Source organism: Egretta garzetta, unplaced genomic scaffold, assembly GCF_000687185.1.
Source record: "Egretta garzetta isolate BGI_Z169 unplaced genomic scaffold, ASM68718v1 scaffold151, whole genome shotgun sequence".
Classification (NCBI taxonomy): Eukaryota; Metazoa; Chordata; class Aves; order Pelecaniformes; family Ardeidae; genus Egretta; species Egretta garzetta.
The window spans coordinates 4,414,918-4,442,097 of NW_009258615.1; the positions used below are offsets into that span (position 1 = coordinate 4,414,918).

The window sequence follows — 27,180 nt, forward strand, 5'->3', positions numbered from 1 at the left end:
GTACTGGTGGCACACACCATGTGCAAGCCTGTGCTTCTTCCTGCATGACCAGGGGAGGACACGAAGAAGTGGGATGGTGAACCTACCTCAAGACTAGGAGCTCAGGTACAGGAACTGCAAGGAAAAGCAACAATTCGGTTTTTAGGAGTAAAATGGCAAGATGGGCATCGTCAGATCCCAATAGATGTGATGAATAAACTAAGAGCCATGTCTCCACCAACTAACAAAAAAGAAACACAAGCTTTCTTAGGTATCGTGGGTTTTTGGAGAATGCATATTCCAGGTTACAGTCTGATCATAAGCCCTCCCTATCAAGTGACCTGGAAGAACAACTTTTAATAGGGCCCTGAGCAGCAGCAAGCCTTTGAACAAATTAAAAAGAAGATAGCTTGTGCAACAGCCCTCAGACCGGTCCAGGCAGAAGATGTGAAAAACATGTGTTACACCTTAGCCAGGGATAACAACCCTGCCTGGAAGGACTCAAGGTCAACCTCTAGGGTTTTGGAGCTGGGGATATAGGGGATCTAAAGCTTGTTACACTCCAACTAAAAAAGAAGCATTAGCAGCATATGAAGGAATTCAAGCCACTTGAGAAGCAGTTGGTACTGAAGCACAGGTCCTTTTGGCATCTCATCTACCAGTGCTTGGCTGGATGTTCAAAGGGAAGGTCCCCTCTATGCATCACCCAACTGATGCTGCATGGAATAAGTGGGTCGTACTGATAACACAATGGGCTTGAATGTGAAACCCCAACCGCCTGGGAATCCTGGAATTGCTCATGGACTGGCCAGAGGGGTGAAACTTCGGAGCATCACCAGAGGACCTCATGCTGAAGAGGCCCCTCTGTATAGTAAATTACCAGAAAATTAAAAGCAATATGCCTGTTAGACTCATATAATTGTTTAGGTTGGAAAAGACCTTTAAGATCATCAAGCCCAACTGTTAACCTAACACTGCCATCCCACCAGTAAACCGTGTCTCTAAGCACCTTGTCTACCCGGCTTTTAAATACCTCCACGGATGGGGACTCAACCACTTCCCTGGGCAGCCCATTCCACTGCCTGACAACCTGTGAAGACATTTTTCTAATGTCTATCCTAAACCTGCCCTGGCACAACTTCAGACCATTTCCCCTTGTCCTATTCGCCCATTACCAGGGAGAAGAGGCCGACCCCCACCTCACTACAGCCTCCTGTCAGGCAGTTGTAGAGGGCGATAAGGTCTCCCCTCAGCCTCCTCTTCTCCAGGCTAAACATTGTATTGTGGGAAAACATCGAAGGTAGAAGGCTGCCATGCGGGGTCCTACGCGACAAGTCACAGAGACTGCTGAAGGAGAAGGTGAATCAAGTCAGTTTGCAGAGGTGAAAGCCATCCAGCTGGCTTTAGATATTGCCGAACAAGAAAAATGGCCAGCACTTTATGACGACTCATGGATGGTGGTAAATGCCCCGTGGGGGTGGTTACAGCAACTCATTTCCAAAACAACCTCATAAACACTTGGGCCAAGGCGCTGGGTATATCACATCCCCTATCGTACCAGCCACCAGGAAAACTGGACAATACAATGGACTTTAAAAATTACACTGAGAGCAATGGATGCTGGGACCTTCAAGCACTGGGATACATATTTAGCAGAAGTCACTTGGCTAGTTAACACTAGAGGATCTTCCAGTCGACCTGGCCCTGCCCAATCAAAACCCCTGAGCATTGTAGAAGGAGATAAGATCCCCATAGTACATATAAGGAACTTGTTGGGGGAAACAGTCTGGGTTATTCCTTCCTTGGGAAATGTAAACCTATTCATGGGATTGTTTTTGCTCAAGGACCTGAGTACACTTGATGGGTAATGCAGAAGGAGGGGGAAGTCCAGTATGTACCTCAAGGTGATTTAACCCTGGGTGAAAATAATCCACCATTTGAGTTGCATATTATGGGAATTACTACAGCAGGAAACTCTTGTTGCCAGCCAGGCAATGAGCAAGGGGAGGAGTTCATTGCAACGTTAAACCCTATAACCTGGACCAAAGGGACCAGGGGAGAGATTGTAATAGAAATACCTTTAAATTGTAACCCATGAGGTAAGTTGCATGTTCTAGGAATTGCTATGGCAGAAACCACCTGAACCAACAGAGGACAAGCTTTACAAGAAGCCATGGAAGTGCAGTAGTAATCCGACCTAGACTGGCTTTGGTGCACAGTAAGTCCATGCAACACACCACCTCTCCTGTCCTGAGTGACCACCATAACAGATGAAGCCCAAAGTCACGGACTAAATTAACTCAGTGGGACATTTTGTGGACATTTATGTACATTTTACAGACATTTCACAGAGGTGGTCCACTAAGGGAATGGTATCTGCGTACTGTATCAAAGGATGGGAAGGGGGGATGGTGGTTAATGAGGATGTACTGGGTAGCATGGGACCCGAGCATGCTGTAAATAGTAGGGAACAACAGGTGGAGAATGTGCTGGTTTTGGCTGGGATGAAGTTAATTTTCTTCCTAGTAGCTAGTAGGAGGCTATGTTTTGGATTTGTGCTGGAAACAGCGTTGATAATACAGGGATGTTTTCGTTACTGCTGAGCAGTGCTTACATCGAGTCAAGGCATTTTCTACTTCTCACCCCACCAGCGAGGGGGCTGGGGGTGCACAAGAAGCTGGGAGGGGGCACAGCTGGGACAGCTGACCAATGGGTATCCCACACCATATGACATCATGCTCAGCAATAAAACTAGCAGCAAGGCTGGCCAGGGGGCCACTGCTCAGGGACTGGCTGGGCATCGGTCGATTGGTGAGCAAGTGGCTGTATGGTGCTTAGTTGCTGGCTGAGGTTAAACCTCAACACCCTCAGATGTTAAACTTCCTAACACAAAGTTGGCAACATTCTTCCACAACCTGATAAATGTTTTCTTAACTGAAAGCAGTTATAACAGGCTGAAGTAGCCTAGGCTCTTGAGCAGTTGCAACTCTCGAGCTGGGCTACAGTACATAGGCAGGAGAGTGCTGAGCTGTTCCAGGCCTTGCAGGAAAATGTTAATTCCCTGGTGAGGAAAAAGCAAACCAGCAGCATCAAAGCTCTCAGTAAGCAAACACTCAACCTTACTGTGTCCCACAAAGGCAGAACAAAGGGATCCCCAGTATCACCTCGTACCTGCTAACCAGTCATTAAGCACCACTACCTCCCATTTCAGCCCTGAAACATGTTTCTTGTGACCAAGCCAGGGCATGCACCTCTAGCACTAGGAATGTAAAGCAATAGAGCACAAATAGTTACGTCAATCCCTAAGTTTATCTTGGACCAAAACAGACAGTCCTCTCCTTTTCTCTCTCTCCCACCCTTTCCATCTTTCTTACGTCAGTGCTCATTGGTCCTCAGGTCACCAGAGCAAGAAGATAAAAAGCTATGTCAGACAAGTGCCATGGCCCATGTTAAACACAGGCAGTACTACCAACATCAGCAACTCAAGTGGCATAGCTGTATGATTAAAGAAAAGAAAACCAACACCACGAACAAAAAAACCCCCACCACACCAGAAAACATTCTCATATCTCTATAGCTTCACCTGCTGCATTGATGCAAAGTGATCTGACAGTACACACTGGAAAACATCACGCTTAAACCCGAGGTTCAAAGCATTACTGAGTATTTTAGAATATAGTGTCTATACATACAAGGTTGGGTGTATCACTACAGGATCGTGTTTGTGAAAGTGTGCATTAACTAGAGATAAGCCTCAAAAGGAGACTGGAACTGAAAGATTTTGTTTCATAGCTATATTTAAAAACTAGGATACTCTCTTGTGTCCTGGTGAGTACTACCAGATTAGAGGAGCCTCGTTAATACTCACTACTTTCACTACTTAACTCTCGTCAGCCACACCGAGTCTATTAAGAGGTTTACAGCAACAGACCCAGAGAAGAATTTGACTACTCTCTATTATTCTATCAAAAATACTTGTTGTCCATTACAACTTCAGCCTGCCTTGTTTCTTTATAGCATGTGGGCAGGACAGGGCATCTACCCGACAAAACCAATCATGACAAGTACCATTCTCTTATGCTTTACATAAGTACACCAAATAATAAAATTTTCCTTGCACTTTCAATTTGTGGGCACTCAAAATAGCCATTAAACTAAACTCTTAATATAAACCTACAAGTTCTAGTGTTGTAGTTGGAGGCATGTGTTCATCATAATTCATCTCGACCACCTACAGTATTAGCAGCTTAAAAAAAAAAACGGAGAAAAATACTTTTGGGGTTTTATTTTCATTAAAGAATTTGATTTTATAGAAATGCACAAATTACCTGATTGAACATATAAAGAACTCGAGTCACATCATTTGCATATTGGCACCTGGAGTAGTCCTCTTCTGCCCAGTACCCTCCCCTGTCACATCTGCGCCAGGCTCTTCTCTCATCTTGTGAGTTGCCAGGATATATCCCACTGCCAGCAGAGTAACGTGTACACAGCAGGTATGCTGTGATGCCTGCCAGTGTTCTAGGCCACCTGGGGAGTCAAAAGCAAAAAAAAAAAAAAAAAAAATAAAAAAACATCTGCGCCAGGCTCTTCTCTCATCTTGTGAGTTGCCAGGATATATCCCACTGCCAGCAGAGTAACGTGTACACAGCAGGTATGCTGTGATGCCTGCCAGTGTTCTAGGCCACCTGGGGAGTCAAAAGCAAAAAAAAAAAAAAAAAATTAGAAAAATTAACATGACAAGTAAATAAAAAGATTAGGCACTACAACACGAAATAAAGAGACACTCAAAACTAAAGCATCTCTAAACTATTTAAAGCTCCACCTTGGCTCGCCTTCAGTATTTTCAAGCTGTTCATATTTGTGTACTATTAACAAAACAAGTCCTAATGCTAGCATGCTTTTTTTTTTTTAGTTCTTTCATGAGGTTGCAGATGAAGAAAAAGGTACTTATAAAATTACTAGTTTAGAATTTTTTTATTAAAAAAACCCTTGCCTATTTCATGAAAAATTCTGTATTAACGCTATAAAAACAGTTAACATACACAGTAAAAAGCCCTGCAAGCTTTCTACTTGTCCTGTTCACATGCATCAATGTAACTTTCAAATGACTGCTTTCATATCGATACTAAACTGCAGATATGAACAGAAGATTACATTTACAGTAATTAAGAAACAGCAGCAATAGTACAACCACTGACTAATATTGCAACCAAACGTAACACCAAATAGAAATTAATGGGAAAAGGAAGTGTTCGTAATATTAAGTAGAAAAGAACTCCTTTCACTGAAGGTGTGTGGAACTAAACACATTTTAAGAAACCTTCTAATGTTCTCTCAACTTTCTCCTCTGTAATTTTACTGCATATTTTATCTGTATAAACATATACACATGTAAGAATGAAATAAACCATACAGAGAATTAAATTGCAATACAGCTTTAGTGCACTGATCATTCATGAGATCTGAACTGATTGAAACGAAACATAAGGATAAAAGGAAACCACGCCCAAATTAAGCTGCAATGCTGAGAAGAGAGAAGGACGGGGACAAGGAATGCCAGACAGTCTGCCTGCCCCTGCTTCGAGCTCCCTCTCCCATTAAGATATGCATAAGCAGGATTTTACATTCAGAACACTGATACTTACATTCTAAAGCAAAAAGAATACATACTTAAATTGCAGAACGCTAAGTATCTCAAATCCAACAACAAAACATATAACATTTAACTAAAACTGAGAGCAAAAGAGAGGTTCATTTGATCACCCCAGGCTTTCTGTACCATAATTAAGTCAAGCTCCTTGAACAGCCTTAAGAGCGAACTTACTTTTTCTCAGCCTTAAGTATTTCAAGGGGCCTTGCACAAAGCAGTTGTCTCCAAAAATTGAAATGGTCAAAAAAAAATTGTTAGATTACACTGTGATTTAAATTTTGCTTTTGTATCTGCAATGCATTTGAGTAAATGGCCACTTAGTCACTACTATCATCTAAATTAAGAGATGTTTGAACATATCTGTATTTAAAAAAAAAAAAAAATTCCTCTGTTTGCAGGATGATGGAGTAAACATCTTGAAGAATGTTCCATTTCAGGAAACTAGAATTTAAGTAATATTGCCAAACCAGAGAAACTGAACAAGTCAGCTCCATTTTCCTTCCTTATTCATCAGTTAACTTCTCTTACTGAAGACGCTGGGATTTATCACAGTTTTCTCAAAGAAGGGAGTAACTCCAGGGACAGACCAAGGCAAAAGGCTACATTTTTCAATTATATTAAATAACGCAAGAGATTAACCTTTTGGGGTATACCGAAAGTTTTCTCTATCTTAAACTTCTATTTATCCTTAATCAGCTCCAAAAGAACAATTTTGGTGTGTCCAGTAATGGAAGAAAGGCTCGCTCTTCAGCTCATTTTAGCAAAGATTACTTAGGCTTGGGCAACAAGCAACTCGAAGATAGCTGCTGGTGGCATTCGTAAAATGCACATCATGGCAACAACCATAAAAGAATTAAAACTCAGTAAGATATCTAACAGAAAAGACTAGACAATTATTACAACAAACCAAATAATAGTCAAGGCTTAAATTTTACTACTTTTTAGAACAGCTTTGGCATTACAAATTAGTTCTCCATATTGTAGTGACATAATTTAGTTAAGAAATGGAGACTGATTATGACCATCGCCATAGTACTGGAATACTAGAAGAAACAGAAGCTTATCTGGGTATCGTAGCAGAGATTCATCCAGTCTAGCGAATATGCATGCACTTATATTCAGAGCCTCAGCAGTCACTTCAAGAAATTAACAGAAGTGTCACCATTCAACCTTTATCAGAAAGTAAAACTTATACCAGAATCAGTGGCAACGGAAGTGATTAAAAGAAAGAAAAAAAAAAATTAAAAATTATTAGCACAGTTTTTAAATGCCAGGAATTATATACGTGTATTTTAAAGTTTGTAAATTAATTCAAAGAACAGGTATAGATTCTGCAATGGTAATGTAAATTATTTAACATCTTTTCTCCCATATAGAAGAAAAGCCAGCAGAAAGGACAAAAATATTCCTTAGAAAAATCACAACAGCCTTTGTGAATTGCTGCAATCCTAGTAGTGACCTTAGTGTAACATTACACACACCCTAGCAAGCTAACAAAAACATCACTGTGGACCATGTCTGCCCAACTCTGATCATGGACAGAGCAAGTTATGGATCTGCAGGGAAGGGAGGTAGAGATAAGGTGATACAATACACTTAAACTTATCTAAGTCTGAAATTTCTACATGACAAATTAAAATAAAGTCTAATCAACACAGACTGGCAAAAAACAAGTATAAAGATGAGCTACTTCTATGCTCCACTTCTACATAATGAGCCTCAGAGAATGAAGCCAAAAAGAAAGCAGGCAGATGAGGACAACTAATAAATCAGCTGGCACAGCTGTTAGAAGACATGTAGGCCCACAAATACCTTGTATAATACACCCAAACCTCAGCTTCCAGAATGCAAAGAGTCAAGTTTCCAGAAACACTGACACTGCACTGAGAAAACATAATTCCAAAACAATTTTATCAACATTGAAGTTTTTGTATCATGTTTCCACATCAAACATGCCGCTTTGAAAGGGGTATCTGTCTCTGTGTTTATCAACAGTTTTCTAGAAGTTGTATTTTTCCAGAGCATTTTAAGTTAAAGTGTGGTCAAGCTCAGTTCTGACTGAATGTATCGCCTAACTGACCGATGCCACATGCCTTAGGATAATTTAAACTCTGTGGTCCTGACAGATGACAACCTCCAAGACAAGTATTTTCACTGAAAAATGGCGTGTGCCATTCCTTTCCTCACTATTCACACCTAGTGCTAAAGAATTAGAAAAAGAGAAACTAGAGTGAAACACTAGGACTCAAATGAAAAATTACTTTTTCAGGACAGCTTTAATTACTATACTTTTAAATAACTATAATTTCTAAGCTATATATAGATATTCTGGAACTTCTGTAGCCATCAAATGCAAAAAAGTTACAGTTACACTGTTTAACACTACTTCAAAGGTTATTAGATTACCACAGGATTATTTGCCTTCTCTCCCTGTTCTCTCCACTTCCCCTCTTTTTTTAATCTATACTGCATTTACTTATCATTCATCTCCCTACGCAGCAATTTATCATCTCTTACCATTATCTTCTCAAAAGAATACTAGCTATGCTAGACAGTCATATAGTCTGTGCTACTTTGATAACAAATTTACTAATAAAACTAATATATTATTCATCTAATGTTTTAGAAAGCTTTCCACTAAACAGGACATAAAAAGTGGTCAATTTAAAACTCCCAGCTTTCTGCCATAATTTCACATAGGCAAAACCAACACAAATGTGCAGCATCACTTAGCAAAGCGCTTCATGGAGAACAGTGTCCCTGATCTCTTTCGTATCCCATTCACAATAGCCCTGTGTGGGTACAAGTTTCTTTGCAAGGAGATAGAGGAGCTTTGTGAATGAGACAGAGGAACTGATTCCAGCTGTAACTACACTTCCCTTATTCCCTATTTTGCTATGTGAACATTAACCTGGACCATTTTCAGCCATGGACTGTATTCTCCCAATACCTGTATAATGAGATGAGCTGACGAGACACTCTCCGCTCTCCATGAAGCCAGAGAGGACATCCCTCTAGCAGGGCTCAAAAGGTGGCTAATGACATGAAATTCTCATCATGCAAACAAGGCTACATAAGTTTGGCTGCATTCTTAATTTCTTGTGAGCCTAAGCTTGAATATCTTTCACAGTTTACTCGACTGCTAGCAGAAGTGCAAATTTGGACTGTATTAACACTCTTATTTCATCACTGTTTATAATTAGGTGCTCAAAATTTATCACATATACATGAGAGTAGACAGCTGTGGGGGAAAAGATGGTTCATTTACATTTAAGTACCGTAATTTCATTTCAGGAAAAAAAGGCAGACCGTGAGATTATAAAAGAATCCTTCCCTTCATGCATATTAATTCTGTTTTGAAAGCATTCATTTCTTTAAACCAACAATAACTTTCAGTTACAATGCATTTTTATATCATAATTTCATTAAGTTACAGGTAGTCTAATATTTTTTCTTATTACATCTTAGTAATTCTCTAAACTCAGCATGACATTTACAGTTTTAAGATTAATTACACCCAACGAGTAACACTTTTCAAAAGGATAATTCTTATATTTGAGAAAAAATTCTATCAACTACGAGCATAAAATTATTCTAAGCACAACAGTTGAAGGATTTATTGAAGCAAAGCATTAGGTTACATTTTAACATGCAAACCGTATTTTCAATTTAATCATGGATTGTAATACATTCAGGGATATTATCCGAGTAAGACTTAAAAGAATATACAAACTAAAAAAAAAAAAAAAAAAAAACCAAACCATATTCCATGAAGACAACAGTTTTTGGCTGATTTTTACAACTCATGCTAAATTACTATTACTCAGCCAAAAGACACTGAAGACAAACATCGTCCTTCACTACACTTTGCTATCCCATCTCTGAAGGGATAAAAACCTAGATGCCAGTCTTGAAACAGCTTCCAAGCTAAAATGACTAACCAGTTCCAAGTACAAAACTATAAAATAAAATTCACCTAGGATCATTTACAGCCATCTGCTCAGAACGATTTTCTCACTAGTCAAGACCTTATTTCCATATGGTCTCAAAGGTGAAAAATTACTCTTTATTATTACTCTACCTAAACTACAAATGCAAGTCTGTTATAGTAAACCCAGACATAGTGAACTTTTTGATAAGCTGAACATTTCCTGAAATCTTATTTCTTTCTACTGAATTCCAGAGGGGGTAAATCCTATTACATTGAAGAGCCACTGAACAGCACAGGTTAATTTAATGGAAAACACTTTGAAATAAGCCTTTACCATCTGTTTTCACCTCTAATGGCAAATCAAAGAAGAACGATTCACACTTGTATCATTAAAAAAATGCATAAGTGATTTAAATAGATGTGTTCTTTGATGAATACAGCATGCATCTGTTTTACTTCCCTCACCTTTTATCTTAAGCAGGAAGTTCTCATTTTCTAATGTAATGTAATGCTCATCCCTGCAGTTGAAACCACCACAGTGTAAAAAGAGGATATGCACAAAGTTTCTTATACAAATAATTCCTTATAATGTGAAAGTGAAGCTCTTCAGTAGTTCCAAATTGCCTCTGTGCAGCAAGTGATCTTAACACTACTTCGCTTACCAATTTCCTCGTAGTCAAGACACAAGCTACCCTTCTCAAATTGTCCAACTGATGAACATAAAGATGAACTCAGAACAAATGCTCTCAGCCAGGACTTTACCTGAATTTTTGCTACAACTGGAGAAGGCTGAATGCACTTGAAAGCTTGTCTCCTCTCCCAAAAGCTATGTCCCAGCAACATGCTTTAACTCACTTTTCATTTCTTAAAATAAAAGGTTTATGGTCTTAGATTAGCTGTATAGAAAGAAGATGACTTTAAAGAACTCTAATGTAGACAGGGAAAGGAAGAAAAGTTTATAAATGTAAACAAAAGATCAAGCAGAAGATCAACATAGCCAAGCAGCATTAGAAAAGTGAAAATAAATGAGTGGGTAAAAGCAGTTATTACAACATTAAGAAACCCTACAAACTGTAGTGAAAACATATGCTATGATATACACTAATTCTCAGTAGGAGTTACTGCAGGGAGGTACAACACAGAGTAGTTATAAAGGGAATTACCTTACATATAGAGAATCTATACAGAAGCTATCTGTTACAGCTGGCACCTCCAGGAGTAACGTGTTGTTAGAGTGACCAGCAGCAGAAAGATCAGAAAAGGGAAAACAGGTGAAGAATAAGAACAAAAGATAAAATACTCTACAATACCCAACACAATGGAACATCAGAGCTACCACTAAATATTACATGTTTTTTATACAGTGATTTTGCTATGTGGGAGCAGGAGGGTTTTAAAAACAGAATGATAACCTGGTGGAACACACCCCCCGCCCCCAGTATGTGGTCCACATTTAACTTACAGATAATCTGAAAACTTTTACTCTATTCCAATAATTTCATTTATATATTTCAACTATCATAGCTTACTATCCAACTCTTCCAAAGATGGGAGTTAACAGGCTCAAAGTATAACGCTTCATGATATAGTCGTGTGCACTTCTTTCAACACATACTAACTTAAAACAGTTCAAAAATTATTGTATGCCATCTACAAACTAACATCCACATAGGTGCCTTTAAAGCATAATACCTTAGTTAAAAACAAAATTAAATGGACTTGATTTTTCTTTTCTCTGAAAAAAACCTGAGGTTACCAACCTGAAATCCCCTTTATTGTTCACAACCCTCTCTGGAGGGCAGTACTGTGCAGAACTTTCTAGTACCACAATGTCTACTGTCCTTGTGTTATTCCCACGTCTGGTTTGTACATGGCAACCCCAGTTTCCTGTGGAGCCAGCCTGAATGTTTGAGATTGTCAGTGCACTGGAAGATAAAATAAACAGGTAAAACCCAACAGTCTTGCAATAAGCCTTTTACCAAAAGATGAATAAAGTACAGAAAGACAATGGAAGAAACAACCATTTACATAAAAACATGAGTGATCTTACAAAACCAGAGCTATGTATAAAAGTAGTATTTACTATTCTTCTAGCTCTCAATTTTGCCAAGGCAGGAAAGAAAAAGAACAGCCATGGGAAGAAGTTCCTTGACTTCAAAAGAAGAGAGAAGTCCATATTCCCCAAGTGTTATCATTGTTCTTCAACACAAGTTTTTTATAGTTTTTCCAGAAAGGCCAAACTACAATAACTTCCCAAATGCATAATTTGTGATAAAGGTATAAGCCCATATTTTCTAATACAATTACACGATACGTAACCACTCTGTAGATGCTGAATGAGTCAAAAATCTGCTGCAGGCAGAATAAATTATACTTCTAAATCTCTGCTGGAGAATTTCAATATTACCAGCTGTGGTGTACTCAGAAGGAAGAGGAAAGAACCCACACGTAGCTCACTTAAATGACTTTTTTTTCATAATTATAATGTTCCAAGAGAACACATAAATTCTACCACAAACATATTTTACAGCTGCATCGGGTAATCCTTGGAGATGACTGAAGTCCAACTGCAGTAGTCCTGGGCAACCAGCTCCAGCTAACCCTGTTTCAAGCAGGTGGGTTTGACTAACCAACTCCTAGACCTCCCTCCTCAAACCTGATAGCAACACTGACCAAACCCAGGTAATTTAAGTGACGTGTGAAGCTACAGACTATTTCCTTGCTTGGGAAGTTTCTGTCTACACATGTTCACTCAGTGAGGATATGAGATGGCCCTCCTTACTTGTTATGGAAATAGTCACTAAATCAGAGCAGAAAATAAGGAGTGGAAAGTACATTTTCTCTTTATGGATTCACCTTGCAATCAGTGAGCAGTTATGAATCATGTTTTTTTCAACAAAAATACCCTGGGACTCATCAGTTTCCACTATTTTTCCATCCTGATACCACAAGACTTGCATGTCTTGATCAATATAGGAAGCCATGCATTGGAAGGGTAGACTATCTCCTTCAAAGACAACCTGACGATGAGATGGAGTCATATAGAAAGATGGTAATTCAAGTGGTGGTTCTAGAATTCAAGAAATAAAAGCACAATTAATAGCACGAATCTGTTATATAATTTTCAAGAGGACAAAAACACAGTGAGTACCAATTATTGATATAACCTCCTTGTAAGCTGCATCTTCCAAGATTTATGTAAAAACTACATCTCATGCATCGGATATTGAAAAATACAAGTTTTCATCATTTTTTTTCAAAATGTGTATTCCTTAATGTAATGCATTTCAAAAATCTTCTGCTAGCCTAGATCCAAAAGAGTGAAAAAATATAAACTTGAATGAAAAAATATATTTATGCATTTTATTTCTTCACAGTTTCTCACTATTTCAAAATCACAAATACATAGGCCTTATTATTTAGACAGACCAAATAACCTAATACAACATACAAGTTGGTTTTGGCTTCATCACAACAACAAGGCTAATGAACAACAGAATCACCATGTAGAAAAATGAAGACCTTTTAACTTCAGAAATTTGGGCTTGGAATAATTTGTGCATCTGAAGTCTAGACTTTGGAAAAAAATTACCAGTTTCTAATTCCTCTTGTGAAGTTTAGGTAAAAATCCCCCAAAAACATGAGTTAACAGGAAGAAGAAATTTATGTCCGAAGAGTGCTACTCATCCCTAGTTTCTACAGACTCACATCCACAATCACCAATTTATTATTTATTTCCAAAACAAACAACCCTGAATCATGACTTAAGATCAGCCTTTGAAAAAGAATCACTATTACAACTATCATATATGTGCTGAATTTCAGGAAAACACAACAAAGCAAAAGAAATTCTGTTAATGTTATGGACAGACATGGAATGCGTTAGAAAATAAGCATCAGTTGTCATGAGTGCTTACCACAGGTCAGAAGCTCCTGCTTAACACCAGTCACCGTCTGCGACTGAAGTGACTTGGGATAGGCACATTTAGTTTCACGTACAGTTATATTTCTTTCTTTTAACCACTGATGCATCCACAGTATGTTGCAATCGCAAAGAAGATAATCAGTCTGAAATTCTCTGCAACACAAAATAGGTATTCACAGTGACAAAATGCAACACTCCAAGGTCTGAAAGCTTGACAGCAACAGCTGTAACAATGCTTCTTGTTGTCAAATACGTAGACAACAAGCAGTCAAACCCCAGAACACAGTGGAAATGCCTACCACTACATATTGGAAGATACTCTAATCCTCTGCAAGCTATGGGCTGAGAACAAAAGTACATGCTCCCCGAGAAAAGGAACCTTTTCCAGAAATATGAGGAACATCTAATACCCGCACATGAAAAAAATTCTAGTACTTTCTTTCATGGAGGGAGTTTACATTATTTAAGTGAGCAATAACAAGGAATTGCTTGGATATGCATCACCATAACTTAAGAACACGCTTCATTGCTTCACTTCAGCAATCAAATGCTTTAACGGTAAAATCAACAGAAATATAAAAATAGCCTCTCACCTTTTATTTATTTTATTTATTTCTCTTTTCAGAACCACTATTCACATAATTTTAATGATAGTTTTATACTGCTTTACATGAAAATCATGTAAGGCTTTTCATTGATTCACAAAATCTTCTCTATATAATTTAATACGTTCTATTAAAAAGACATACCAAATCCCCCCACAGATGCCTGTTGTAGTCAGCTAAATTAAAACAGCACATAAATATTTTCTCTGTTTAGAAACAGTTAAAAATGCATAAAAAGTATCATTGCTGTGTTTATATTGTTTTTTACCTGTAGTGAAAACATAATTTATTTTTCTTTTTGCAAATGTCTAGAGGATAACACATCATCACAGGCAGACACTTCAAATACTAAATCAACATTCCTATGAAATTCCATTTGGCCTTTGTTCACAGGAATTCCTCCAGACACACACATTTTTAATAGCAACAGTTGTATCCAGATTCTCTTGTCAGACCTGTGATGTTCTTGGACAGCAACCTTTATGTACACAATTAAAATACCAGGAATAACAACTTATGAACAATTAAAAAAAATAAGCTGGAGGAGGGAAAGAAATACTTGCCTTTATAAACAAGAAATTAACTCTGTGTCAAAGCCAGAAGTCAGAGCTTTTGAGAAAGTCCCAGTACAGTGAGCCAACTGTCATGACTACCAGTGAAAAATGCAAGCTAATCATTAGCACCAATTTTTTTTTCGTTTGCTTTCTTCCTTACACAAGAATACAACTTTCATGAAATTAAAGGAAAGAAAAATAACAGGAGGTTGAGATGCACCCACTGTTACGTGTAACAAAACTATAACTGTTCAAGGACTAAGATCTTCCTTAGAAGTATTTGTTCCCTTTGTTAAAAAAGGTGTAAAGCACTATTTATTTAGTATAAAGTAATCAATGTTGCATACAGAATAAAACTTTCAGAAGCCCAGATGCCAGTATCGCTTTGTTCTCTCAGAACTATGTAAAAATACTGAGTATCTTCTGAAGGAAGTCATATAAACACCCAGATACCCATACACACATTTCCCATGCACTTATTCAGATAAAGAAACCACCGTTACAAGGTTTAACAGCAAAAATTAAGAACTGTAGTACAAACAAGTGTATATAAAATGGTTTTTGTTAAGAACACGAATGATCATGCAAATTAAGATTAGATGCGATAAATACTTACAGAGACTTCAGTGAACCAAGATGATCAAATGTTCCCTGTGTAAGTGTAGAAAACAGATTTCCAGAAAGATTCCTAAGAAGTAAAAGTACCATGATTTGAACTCATGCTCAAGCAACTGACATTTGAAATATATAAAAATAAATAAATAAATCGCTCTGCAAGATAACATTATTTTAAAACCTACAAGACACTATTATGACACACTGTCATAGTTCACAAGACTGTAAGAATAATAAATCAGGTTTGACAGCGTAGCAAAAATCCTGAAATAACTCGTTCCCCAATAATACTTTTTTTTGCTGAAGAATTTTAAGATTGGGAACAAGGACTGAAAACAAATACTTTATGTTTATTCAAAGCAATGACTAGCACATGTTGAGCACACACTTCAAGAAGTTCAAAATTAACTGTTGTTCACAGCCAACTGATATCAGTGTTGCTATTAACATGCTGTAAGAAGCACGTTTGATCTAGCACAATATTTTTTAAAAATATTATACAACTTGCTTTCTCTGTATCAGTGAAAGCACTGCGTAAGAAGCAAACAACCAGGGCAAAGAAACATTCCATAACCTTACAGGTTATTTTCTTACAGTAAATTAAGAACTACAAAATGTGCAAGGAAGCCAACAAAACACAACCATACTGATGCCATGGTAGAAGGTAGAGATATTAAAAGATTCTATAACCCTGAAATATTTTTCTAGGGAAAATATATTGTACAGTTTGCTACTCTGCCCCTCTCCCACTCTCCCACTATACCTTCTAAGAAACTGGAAAATGATTGCAAAGCAGACAGAGCACCGAGCAGTATGATTTTGGTTGCAGCCCCTGCCCCAAACAGCCTCTTTTTTTAACCTTGCTACTGAGTAACAAGCCAGAATCATAGCCACTCTGCATCTCTTTCAAACAAACTACTCCCATTGAAACAAAGAATGTTAACTTACACAAGCCTGAAACTTGAGAAGTAAAATTATATACAACAAAATTATACTTACAATCTAATAAGGTTTACAAGTCCTCTAAATATATCTGCATTCAAGCAGCCTATTCTGTTATTAGTCAAGTCCCTATAAATAGGAAAAAGCAAAAATCAGAATGAACTGTTTTATTTCCAAATGACATCCAGTCTGCAAACAGAAGTATTTCACCTAAAATTCATGAGTAACAGATTGCACCATATATACATGTACTCTTTTTCAGCAGAACTCAAAAGGTACTGCTATATGGGCATAAACACATGCACATAGAGACCTTGTTCCATTTCTAAAGTAATAATGGTTTGCCCATATACAGTTAATTGAGCCCAGCCTGACCAGTAAATGCCCTCAGAACAGGCTTGGCTTACGTAGCTACAAAGTAAATTTTCATATTTATACAGTATATTCATCACATTGCCAGAGATACCTATACTAGTGCATTTATTGCACATAAATAGGACCAATTATACACTTATACTTACATAAATATTTAAATATTATATATTTTACGTTGTAGGTCTTAAATCAGCAAAAATTCTCAAAGGAATAAAAATTAAGCTTGCAAGAAGTAATGGTCCAGAATGGGTCCTTCAGCTTTACTTTTAAGGTTTTTCAATAATGCAGTTACCAACAAAATTTTTAAGTGAGCCAGATCCGTGACAAATGAACGTATAGACTACAAAAATTTAAGACGGAAAGCTGTATGCTGACTAAAGGCTGGGGGGGTTGACAGCAAAATCACTGAGACTCAGAAGTTGTCCCAGATATTCTGAAAATATAGAAGTGTTCTAAAAAAAGAGAAAAAAAGCCATCATGCTGAGGTCTTATTTTTCAAGTTTCATCTGGGACAGAATTTTTACAGCCAAGGTATAAATCCCCCAAAAATGTGTTAATGGGAATATTGACACAACCTTCAATAAAGCAGCATTAACAGCGCTATAACTTCAGTGTAGTATTAATAGCAAGGAACTGTGTTCCCACTACGACCTTTGGGAATAAAAAAAAATCATGAGGAGTTTAATATTTAACAAAGCAAGACTTGACGGTATCAAAGCTCCGAATGAACGTTCACCCAGGGTTGTTTCAAGTCACTGAAATACAAAAAGGAAGGAATAACACAAGAGACCATCTAACAAGTAAGACTGCCAAGCCACAAGCAGGGGATGTTCTTCAATCCTAAAACTGAAAGCAGACTTTGTTTTAGACATTCATATATACAAGCGTGTGTATAAATTTAGACAGCATATACATATTCAACTTTTAATATATAATAGTTTTGCTGTCTAGTTCTGATTTCCAGAACTTAAGACTTACTCTACTCTCAGAGGTTTTTTGTTTATTTTGTTTAAACTGACTAGCTAGATATAATACTTACAGTCTTTTCAGAGATGAAAGCCCCAGAAAAGCTCCTGGATCTATAGTACTAATAAGGTTGTTCTTAAGGTCCCTGTGGAGAAAAATTAAGACATTACATTGGTCACGAACTACCCCTTAAAACAGATATACATGCATGAAGATACACTTGTCTCAACTTGTTTGAAAACTGCCCAAAAAACCCACTCAAATTTCTACTTTAACATAGCGTCTTTCAAAATTTGAAAATCTGTATTTTAACTAGAAAGAGGAATATAAACAACATGTGTATTCCTTTAAGTATTCTATCAGTTCCTATCACATAAAAGGGTACAGAGTCAAAGATACTTTGCCAGTGTCTGAATAGATTACAGCTGCTCAGGGTCTAACATTTGCTCATTACAAAGTACAATACCGTTTAGCACAGTGTTGTCTTCTCCAGCTTACCCCATTTTAAATACTTTAGTAGTGCCCAACATCTACCAAAAGAAGCAAAACAAGATTCTAAAAATACACCAAAGATACAACACTGAAAATTTCCACCAACGTTACTGGCACAAAAGCAAAGCCCTGGCTGAGAATACCAAATAAAGCTGGCGAAAAAACTCAAAGCACAGATTTTTAAATCTTAAGCTTCCAGAATAGGAGATTGTAAAGAGAAATGTAAAGTAACCATATCATTAAACTGCTTTATTAATTTTACAAGTGAGACAAGAGTTTTAACTCCTAGCTCAAGATATTTTGCAGATACAGCTCAATTTGAAAGGTCACAGAAAGCATCTGCCAGCATCTACACAGTTTGAACAAACTTTATCACTGCATGAATGCTAAAATTATTTCTACCTCCTTAATCATCCAAGATTTTTCCTATGCTATTATCTGAAGCTTCACAGGCACTTACTACTAGAAGGAAAATTTCTCATTCCTTGGTAATATGTGAAGATTTGCATTTGAAAAGTTACTAATACCAATTAAAAGTAATGTTTTAGTAAGCAAGGGTAGAAAAAACATCTCCTAAATCTACCACAACATTAATAATTCTGCCTGAAAGAGAAGAGTACAAGAGGATTACATCTACCTTCACACAGATATGCATGAGTGAAAATATAAATTCATTCCAGGATTTCACAATAGCATTTCCTGCAGCCAGATTAACAAATCATGGTACTACAGATAGTGTCACAGCACACAGATCATGCTTCAATGCTGTACCTAATAAACATTTTAAATACTTGAAATATTTTAAATTTACCTTGCAGTACAGTAAATTAATTTTCAATAAAATTATGATACATACACACTTCTCTTATCTCAACTTTATTTTCTTGTCCTGTATGGTGGCAGGTACTCCCAACTACTACCCAAGCAGTATCAGGAGCCTGAAGAACTGTAATGTTTTTAAGCTTCTTTCAGCAGGCTTATAAACCTAGTACCAAGAGCATGACAAATCTCAGAATACTAAACGTTAATCACCACTTATTATTGGGACAGGGACGAAAAAATGATACTGTTCATATTTGAAATTTCAGTTTAAAATCATGTAACTCCCACTTAAGCTTAATATCTCACTGTGAAAACCACTCAGGGGAGAAAAAATGTCACAACATGCCTTGGAAATCCAATAGTCTAGATCATCAGCGAACTTTCATCTCATTACTTAGATTCAAAGCGTACTCCATGATACACCTCTTTCTACAATCCACAGCTTCAGTGGAAAAAAATATAGTTTTAAAATTAAAAGCAAGAATTTTACTAATTCTACAACCTGTCAGATTACTTGATAAAAACTGACTAGTCTATTCCTTAGGTAATCTGTTGCTTTTTTCCCCCTCCCCTTAGTAGGGCTTAATAGCAGTTCCAGAAGGATTATTACACTAGAATTAATAAATACTTTTTAAAATGAAACGTCAACAATTTTCGTATTTTCATAAAACTCATTCTATGTATATTCTGTACTTGGTAAATAAGATAGCAAAGCATTAATGAACCACCATAGTAAAGTAATTTAAAAAAAAAAAAAACCACCCTGAATGCCCAAAGTGTTAGCATTTTCTCAACCTGCAACTTACAAGAGTTGGGGAGTCTCTGGGGTTTTTTCCCCACTCCCAGTGGCAGTCATTAGTAAGCACTAGCTATATATATACATCTATCAGAAGGTATCAGCAGATGAAAACTGTGAAATATAAGAGATATTTAAAGATCTCAAAATTAACACAGTGCTGACACGTCTGGCAGCTCTTCAGAAGCAGTAAAAGATGTTGATACACAGGCTGGTGCAACTGCCAGGACTCTGGTATCTAGGACGCTTTCTAAATGAGGAAATGACAGTTGTGGTTAAACCAACAGACCAATAGGATTCTCACATATAAGGGAGGTGGGGGAGACAATCTCGTTAGAAAGTTGTGTTCAACTTTAAATTCTTTGTTGTTTTTACCACTTACAAATACATTTATACAAACTACTGATTTTTAGCATCAGGAATTTACTCATCTCAGTCGCTGATTTTAATAATTTTTTTTTTGGCAAAGCTCAACTGAAAGGATATAGTTAGATATTTACTTGTCCAAATAAAGGAAAATCTGTCCAAAAGAAATCCATTAGAAGAAGGTTGCAGTTAGGGTAATATTACAACTTCTCCATCTAGTCCAACTTCTGGCTCAAAGCTCAACTAAATCAGATCAACTGCTCCACTGTTCTGTCCAGTGAAGTCCTGAAAACCTCAAAGGATGCAGATTTCATCATCTCATCACCCAACTCCAAGTGTTTAACCATTCTTGTTATGAAGAATTATTATGTCCAATTGAAACAGCCCTTTTTCGAATCCATGACTAAGTGGGCAAATAGGAACTTACCAACAGGTAAAAATATTTTTAAGAGCCTGACAACTGCACCTAATGTTATCATGTTAAGGTAAGTATCTTAATGAAGAATACTTAAATGTAACTATGGTTTGTCATGTAAAAAACCAAAATAATTTAATTAGAATTTATAATGAAATGTTTTAGTGGCCAGTTGTCTATGACTTAAAAGCACACATATACACACTCAAAAATCACTTATGTATGAATACACATTACTTATAACTTACTGCTTTCTGTCTCAGCACAGTGGAGATTGTCCTAACTGTTAATAAATCATCCTACAGGCACAAACAAACGATACATATATATACATACCGACATGTACACATTAATTAGCTCTCTCAACTACCATTGAATAAACTATCTTTTCTTCCTGAACTTAACTTGAAAACGAACGTTGGACAAGAAACACATTAGTTACTCCAGACTCTTACTATAAAAAATGCTTTTGTGAAAAGGAAATGGGTGAAGAAGACAAAGAAATTACAAAAATAGGTTAAACATTACATAAACTATCACTGATTCTGACAATATTAGAGTAATACAAGAATAGAAAGCAATTGGGAGCATCCAGGTTCTTAAGGAACCATGAAAGAGACAATAGTCAGTTCTGAGACTTGGACATTTTCCAAATGGAAATTAAGAAGTTGTTACTAGAAGTCATCTCTTGACTTTTTGAAAAGTTCTTAAATACGCTTTTGACATCCCCTTGTGTCTAAAGAAATTGACAGCAATTTGGATCACTGTGTTTTGCTGGTTTGCTTACCCCATCACATCACCTGTGACAGGCATTGAACTACAACAGTCAAAATTTCTTGAAGATATAATACAAAAAAACTTTAAAAAACTATGCTTGAGACTATCACACTTCTGCAAGCTAAACAAAGGCTAGAACCTACAGCAGAAAACCTTTTTGTTTCCTTTAAATAATTTCAATACTTCCAACAATTCAGAATGCTCCAAAGCATTCAATTTCACAGCAGAGATTTTTCAGCAGAGCCTAGAAGCACAATTCCCCCTGCCCTCACCTGAGAAGCAGGTGAGGATAGGGAAAATAAGTATTTTCTTAGCCTAACACTCTCAGTCTTCTCCTGAAAGAGTCACAGATAACAAAGACATGGAGCTTCTAAAACCAAAACCAGAATAAACTTAGAGCAGAAAACAAGTTCCTGAATATTCATAAAACTGTTTCTCTGCTCAGCAGTATTGAAACAAACAACACTGACACTTTCCAATCACTTTTAAAGACTTAAAAAAAAAATAATTCAGGTCCACCACTAGGAGAACTCAGGTCCATCTTTTCACATGCTCTACTGCACTATCACAAGAAGAATTAAAATCAGAAATTGTCACTGTCTGAAAAAGTATTAGATGCTCCCATTTTTACTTAGGGCATCCATATATCTGTAGATTACTGCTGTAACAACAGGAGAAAAAAAATGAGACTGTCTACAAATAACACTCCCTTCACACTGTCTGCTTTCCCTTTTCAAAGGTATATTAGTATATCCTAAAAATACATTGGTAAACCCTTGTCATTATTTACAGTTCAGTAAATATCAAACTCTTCTTTTGCTATCTAAATATCTTACTGAATTTCATGCCTGTCTCTTCCTCCTCTCTCCCTCATGTACAATGAAAAATAGTACTTTATAAATGCATAAAGTAATCTTTCTTATCCTCACAAAAATCAACAGGCAGGATTAGCTGGCTTCCAGATGGAAGACAGCAGTTTGCTTCTAAATTGCTGGACTTTGAATAATGCTATATAAAGTCAAGTATCTACTAGATGAAAAATTATCTGTGACAAATTAGTTGTGCAAGAAGTTACTTCAACATTTAAACGGCAGGAACTTCATAGCAAAACAAAGTCAGTGGATATTAGAATATTTAACATCTTTTCGTACAGACATTTTAATTACCATTCATGGCAGTAAAAATCTTTGACCTGCTTACTGTTACTCAGCTACGGGTTTTGCATTAATTTTTTCCTATAAGAGTAGATGCAGACATAGCATAGTCATTTTCCACTATAATTAACAAACATTTCACCCTCCAGTAAAACAAAAATCTTATTTTGGTAATCTTATCACCCTGTTTACAAAATAATGCATTACCAAAATCTATATTTTCATAAATTTACATACATGTACAAAATTATTAAGAGATTTTAAATTCCTACTTGGGGCCAGCATTTTTTATGTGCTTCCCCATAGTTTCGGGGCATACAAGCAACAAATAAAACAATCTCTCCGTTTCAAGAGTAACAGCAAAGAATTGTCAGATGGGGATGAGGTCAAGAGGTAACATGTTTGAGCAAAATAATAACCGAAAGGGCAACATTTTGCCAGCTGAAGATACCATATGCCCAAGTTTTTCTGAAAAAACAACAGACATGATTTAAAAATATGTAAATTTTCATTAAGATGTCCAAGAACTAAACAAGAGAAAAAAGTTTAGCGCAGTAACAGATGAATTATGAAGCTGTGAATCTGTATTTCAGGATTCAAAATATTGATCAAAATGCAATTAAAAACAATTATTATGCAGGTACATGTTCCTGACATTACTTTTTTTTTTTTTAAAAGGCTTTGGTTAAATATATCTATACATATTAAAATAACCTCAAAAAATCCTTTAAAATTACCAGAGTTAAATGGAAGAAAGTTGGGTTCTTACCATTTTAAAGACAATTAAGATTTTGATTCATAGAGCAAATGTTAATTATCATCTCAAACTAATTAGAGTTTCAAGTATTTCCTGTCTGAAAATTTTAACGAGTTACAACAAATAACTGTCAGCAGATGCCTTTACTACCTAGAGCAAGGATGCCAAAATAATGTGTAAAGATCTAGAATGCCATCACTGCTGACAACCTTGCTTCTCTAGCACAATGGCTTCTTTCTACAATAAAGTTCATCTGCCAGTGCAGAAGACAAATCTTCTGGCATGTGGGGGACAGAATGGTGGAACTGTTTGAATTTATTTAGGCCAGGTGACCGGGACTGCGGCCTTCAAGTTTTAGAGGAAGAATAAAATACCTTTTAATCCCCTGAAGCCAAAAGTCCTTTGGAACTCTTCCTAGATGTTGTGAGATGATTATGAAACTGGCTACTTTCCCAGTCAAATGGCCTAGAAAAATCCTTATCTCTAAAGTTTCTGCTTGCTCCCAGGTAGATCAACCTGCCAATCCTGACCTTCTACCAGCTGGAAAAAAGCTGACTGTAACAGAAGCTACAATGCTGCTTCTTATCCCATAGGCAATATATCACCTGAAAGGGAAAGTGAAAACAGGAAGCAAAAGGCATCAAAGAAGTTACTCCCATCAGACTTGCTCCCATTTTTTCTCCCTATACATTCGGTATATACCAGAGTTGTTAAGTAAGTAGCAAAACTGTTAAAATAAATGTCAACAACAAACTTAAAATTTAACTAGCCTCTTTTAGAGGCTCTAATATATCCTCTTCCCTTACAAATATACTTTACAATTGCTTGATAAAGGGCTTGGCACTTCATAAGAAAAGAAATTTAAAGTAATTTTCTTACAACCTAAGTTTTTGTATTACGAGACCAACAACAAAGGAAATGCAGTCATCACAGCATTCCTGTGAACTTCCCACTGAGACTGCCCTAATCTCATCTGCAGGTGAGATTATCCCTTTATGCTGTTACATGACATTCATATTCATGAAGAGAATGCTTAACTATGTTAACTCTTCAATCACCAAAAATCCCCATCAAAATAAAGAACACATCTCTTAAATAAGACATTTTGTTCTCAGAATTATTAATGAAACATAAACAGTGTATCACTTAAATTTGAAAGTGAAAATTGCTCTTTAAGAAATGCTTACAATCTTTCAAGAAGGTTTAATCCAGAGAAGGAACCATTCTTCAACTCTGTTATTTTATTGTTACTCAGAATCCTGTAAACAAAAACAGACAAAACCAATAGATTATAAATTTGGTAACAAAATAATCTGCTGCATCTTACACTTCTGGTGTAAATCTTTTTGTTTACCAGCCCTTATATCAAATTGCAATGCTAGCTCATTGTCCGAGGTGTATACAACAGCACTGCTTAAACATTATGAAGGTAAAAAAAGAGGATTTTTTTACGTCACGTTCCCTAAGTACCATGCAAGTTTACATTATTAACATATTAAAGAAAGTAGACCCATGTAGGATTATCATAATAAAACACCAGAATGGGCATAATAGAAAAATGAAGTATTAAACAACCAATCTACACATTCAACATTCTGTTCTTCTATACCCATTTTGGTTTCCAAAACCACGCAGCATTTCAGCTCTTTCCCATTTCCTCTGCTGCCAGCCTCAGCCACTTGCACTTCTCCCGCGTCGTGCCACCTCTCCCAGGCATCCCTCATACATCCTTCCTTCTCCTCAATGCAGTCTTTTTTAAGACATCTGCAAATAATTCCAGCAAGTACTCCTTTACTTCTATCTATCATTTCTTCTCTTAAAGGACAAGAAAACTGCGAGTACCCTCTTAGACACAAATAACTGGATCAGGCCTATCTAGCCAAGGACCCTGTTCTCCAATCACAGCCATCTGCAGATGCAAATTGTCCTCAAATTAGGAAAACCCTTGTATAGCTGGATGCTTCCTTACTTAGAAGGACCTGCCTTCTATACAGCTACATATTTCTCTGTCACAAAAAAGCCTGTTTTCCTTTTGAATCACGTAAAATGTTGGCACCCACAACTCTCCTTACAAAAAGTTTCGCAATACAAAGATGTGTTCCATAAAGAATGCCTCATCTCATTCGTTCTGAACACAGCTCCTGCTAGCTTCATTTGATGCTCCCCACTTCTTACACTGAAACAAGCAGTTATCAATCCCTATCTACCGTCTCTTTACCATGTGTAATTATGTAGAAACCTAGATGGTCTCTTGCCAGATGGAAGATTCATATTTTACTTAATTACTCTTCACACGAAAGTAATTTTGTGCCACCTTAATGATTTCTGAGTTCTTTCCAGCTTAATTACACTCAAAAAATTCTGAGATAAGACCACCAGAACTGAAATAGTATTCAACACACAAACAAGTCACAAATCTATATAGTGGGATAACGATGTTCTGTTTTGTTTCCTACTGTTTTCCTAGCAATTCCTAACATCTGATCTGCCTTTACCACTTGTACTAAGACTTGAAGACTTTTGGTCAGTTCAGTGTCCATCATCTTATATATGAAGACAGAATTGTCATTGTCCCCAAGACAATTTCCAATTTTTAAAATGTTCTGCCATTTTATTGTCCAATTATTAGTTTCATAAACTTCTTCCAAAATTCTTCACTTTACCCTCATCCTTATTACATCGAGGAACTCACCAAACTCTGTCAAACCCCTACTCACACTGTTTTACAGGTCATTAAGAAGTAAGTTGTGCATTACAGGTCTCTAAGGCTCCATGCCACTGAGAAGGGTAACCATTTACTTCCACATTCATTTCTTATCCTTCAGCAAGTCAGCTGTTCATACAATGATTTTCCATTTTAGCCTGACACACTATTTTCATCAAATGCCTTTGGCGATGGACTGAGAGATGCCTTTTGGAAAAGCATCTATGTCTCATTGTATCAACTGGATCATCCTTGTAAACATTTTGTTGATTCTGAAGAACTCTGAAGGTTTGTGGGGAGGAGCTTCCCAGAATAGGAGATCTAAGTTTTCTGAAGTACACCTCTCTCTCTTTATTCGGGTATCCAATATATTTATTATCAATTCTATTGATTTGTTCAACACAAACATCAGACTTGGAATGACGTAGTTCCTCTAAACTCCTGATGGACTTATAAAAATCATCATTTGCCATCCCTCCAGGCCTCAAAAATCAGGTTCATTCTAAGCAAGACTTCAGACATTCATCATTTGACTTTTTCATCCCTGAGTTCTTCTAAAAGCTCTCCAGTGCACACCATCTTGTCCTGGAAATTTACTCACTCTGTCAGTTTGTTCCACAACTTCTGCTACAGTCACTTCAATTTCAGACAGGTCCTCTATCAAATGCATCCTGTAGATCCAACACGTCCATGCACTTCTTCGCTTACCCCAATCACATCTTCAGGCTGGATAACTACTTCCACACTTACAACTGCCACTAGGAGATTTCTTTCCAGTCTGCTACATCTTTCAGGTATCCTTTACAATAGCCATAAACCAAACACACACACCCCTCTTCCCTCTGGTGAGTAAAATTTATTACCTAATGACAAGGATTAGTACTTCAAAAGACATCCTGAATAAGATAAAACTGAAATACAGAAATACCAATCTATGAAAACAGCATTGTTTTGACACAACCATATATTACGCGAAGTAGTTTTCTTCTCCAGGCTTCTCAAAGATTGCCTCAAGCCTCTGTGGTTTAGACAAACACAGGGCAGACAATTTTTTTGTCTCAAAGCTCTGGCTTTGAGTCATAGAATCATAGAATGTTTTGGGTTGGAAGGGACCCCTAGAGGTCATCTAGTCCAACCCCCCTGCAGTGAGTCAATCTCTCTCTCTCAATCTCACAAACACAGAATCAAGACAGCTGAACAAATTATTTCATAATCTTTCCATTTCCAGTCTGACAGACAGAAGGCTTGAAAGTTAAGATTAAATCATTCAACCAAGGTAACATTTCTGATGCTAAAAGGAGGAGATCCCATTCCTTCTCCTTCCCTTACAGTCATACCATGTTTTTCTGCAG

At 36.9% G+C, this 27,180-nt stretch overlaps 1 protein-coding gene across 1 annotated transcript in view; it reads right to left on the reverse strand.

Annotated features, from left to right (window-relative positions):
- ADGRA3 (adhesion G protein-coupled receptor A3) overlaps positions 1-24,369 on the reverse strand; it is a 45,617-nt gene extending 21,248 nt beyond the window's left edge. Inside the window, exons 1-8 of the mRNA XM_035903481.1 lie at positions 24,312-24,369; positions 17,619-17,690; positions 16,262-16,333; positions 15,264-15,335; positions 13,481-13,641; positions 12,420-12,633; positions 11,324-11,488; positions 4,308-4,509 (exon numbers count right to left, since the gene is read on the reverse strand). Of these exons, the coding sequence (XP_035759374.1) occupies positions 4,308-4,509; positions 11,324-11,488; positions 12,420-12,633; positions 13,481-13,595 (696 nt within the window). The 5' untranslated portion in view covers positions 13,596-13,641; positions 15,264-15,335; positions 16,262-16,333; positions 17,619-17,690; positions 24,312-24,369. The remainder of the gene's footprint in view (positions 1-4,307; positions 4,510-11,323; positions 11,489-12,419; positions 12,634-13,480; positions 13,642-15,263; positions 15,336-16,261; positions 16,334-17,618; positions 17,691-24,311) is intronic.
- Between the last annotated feature and the right edge of the window lie 2,811 nt (positions 24,370-27,180).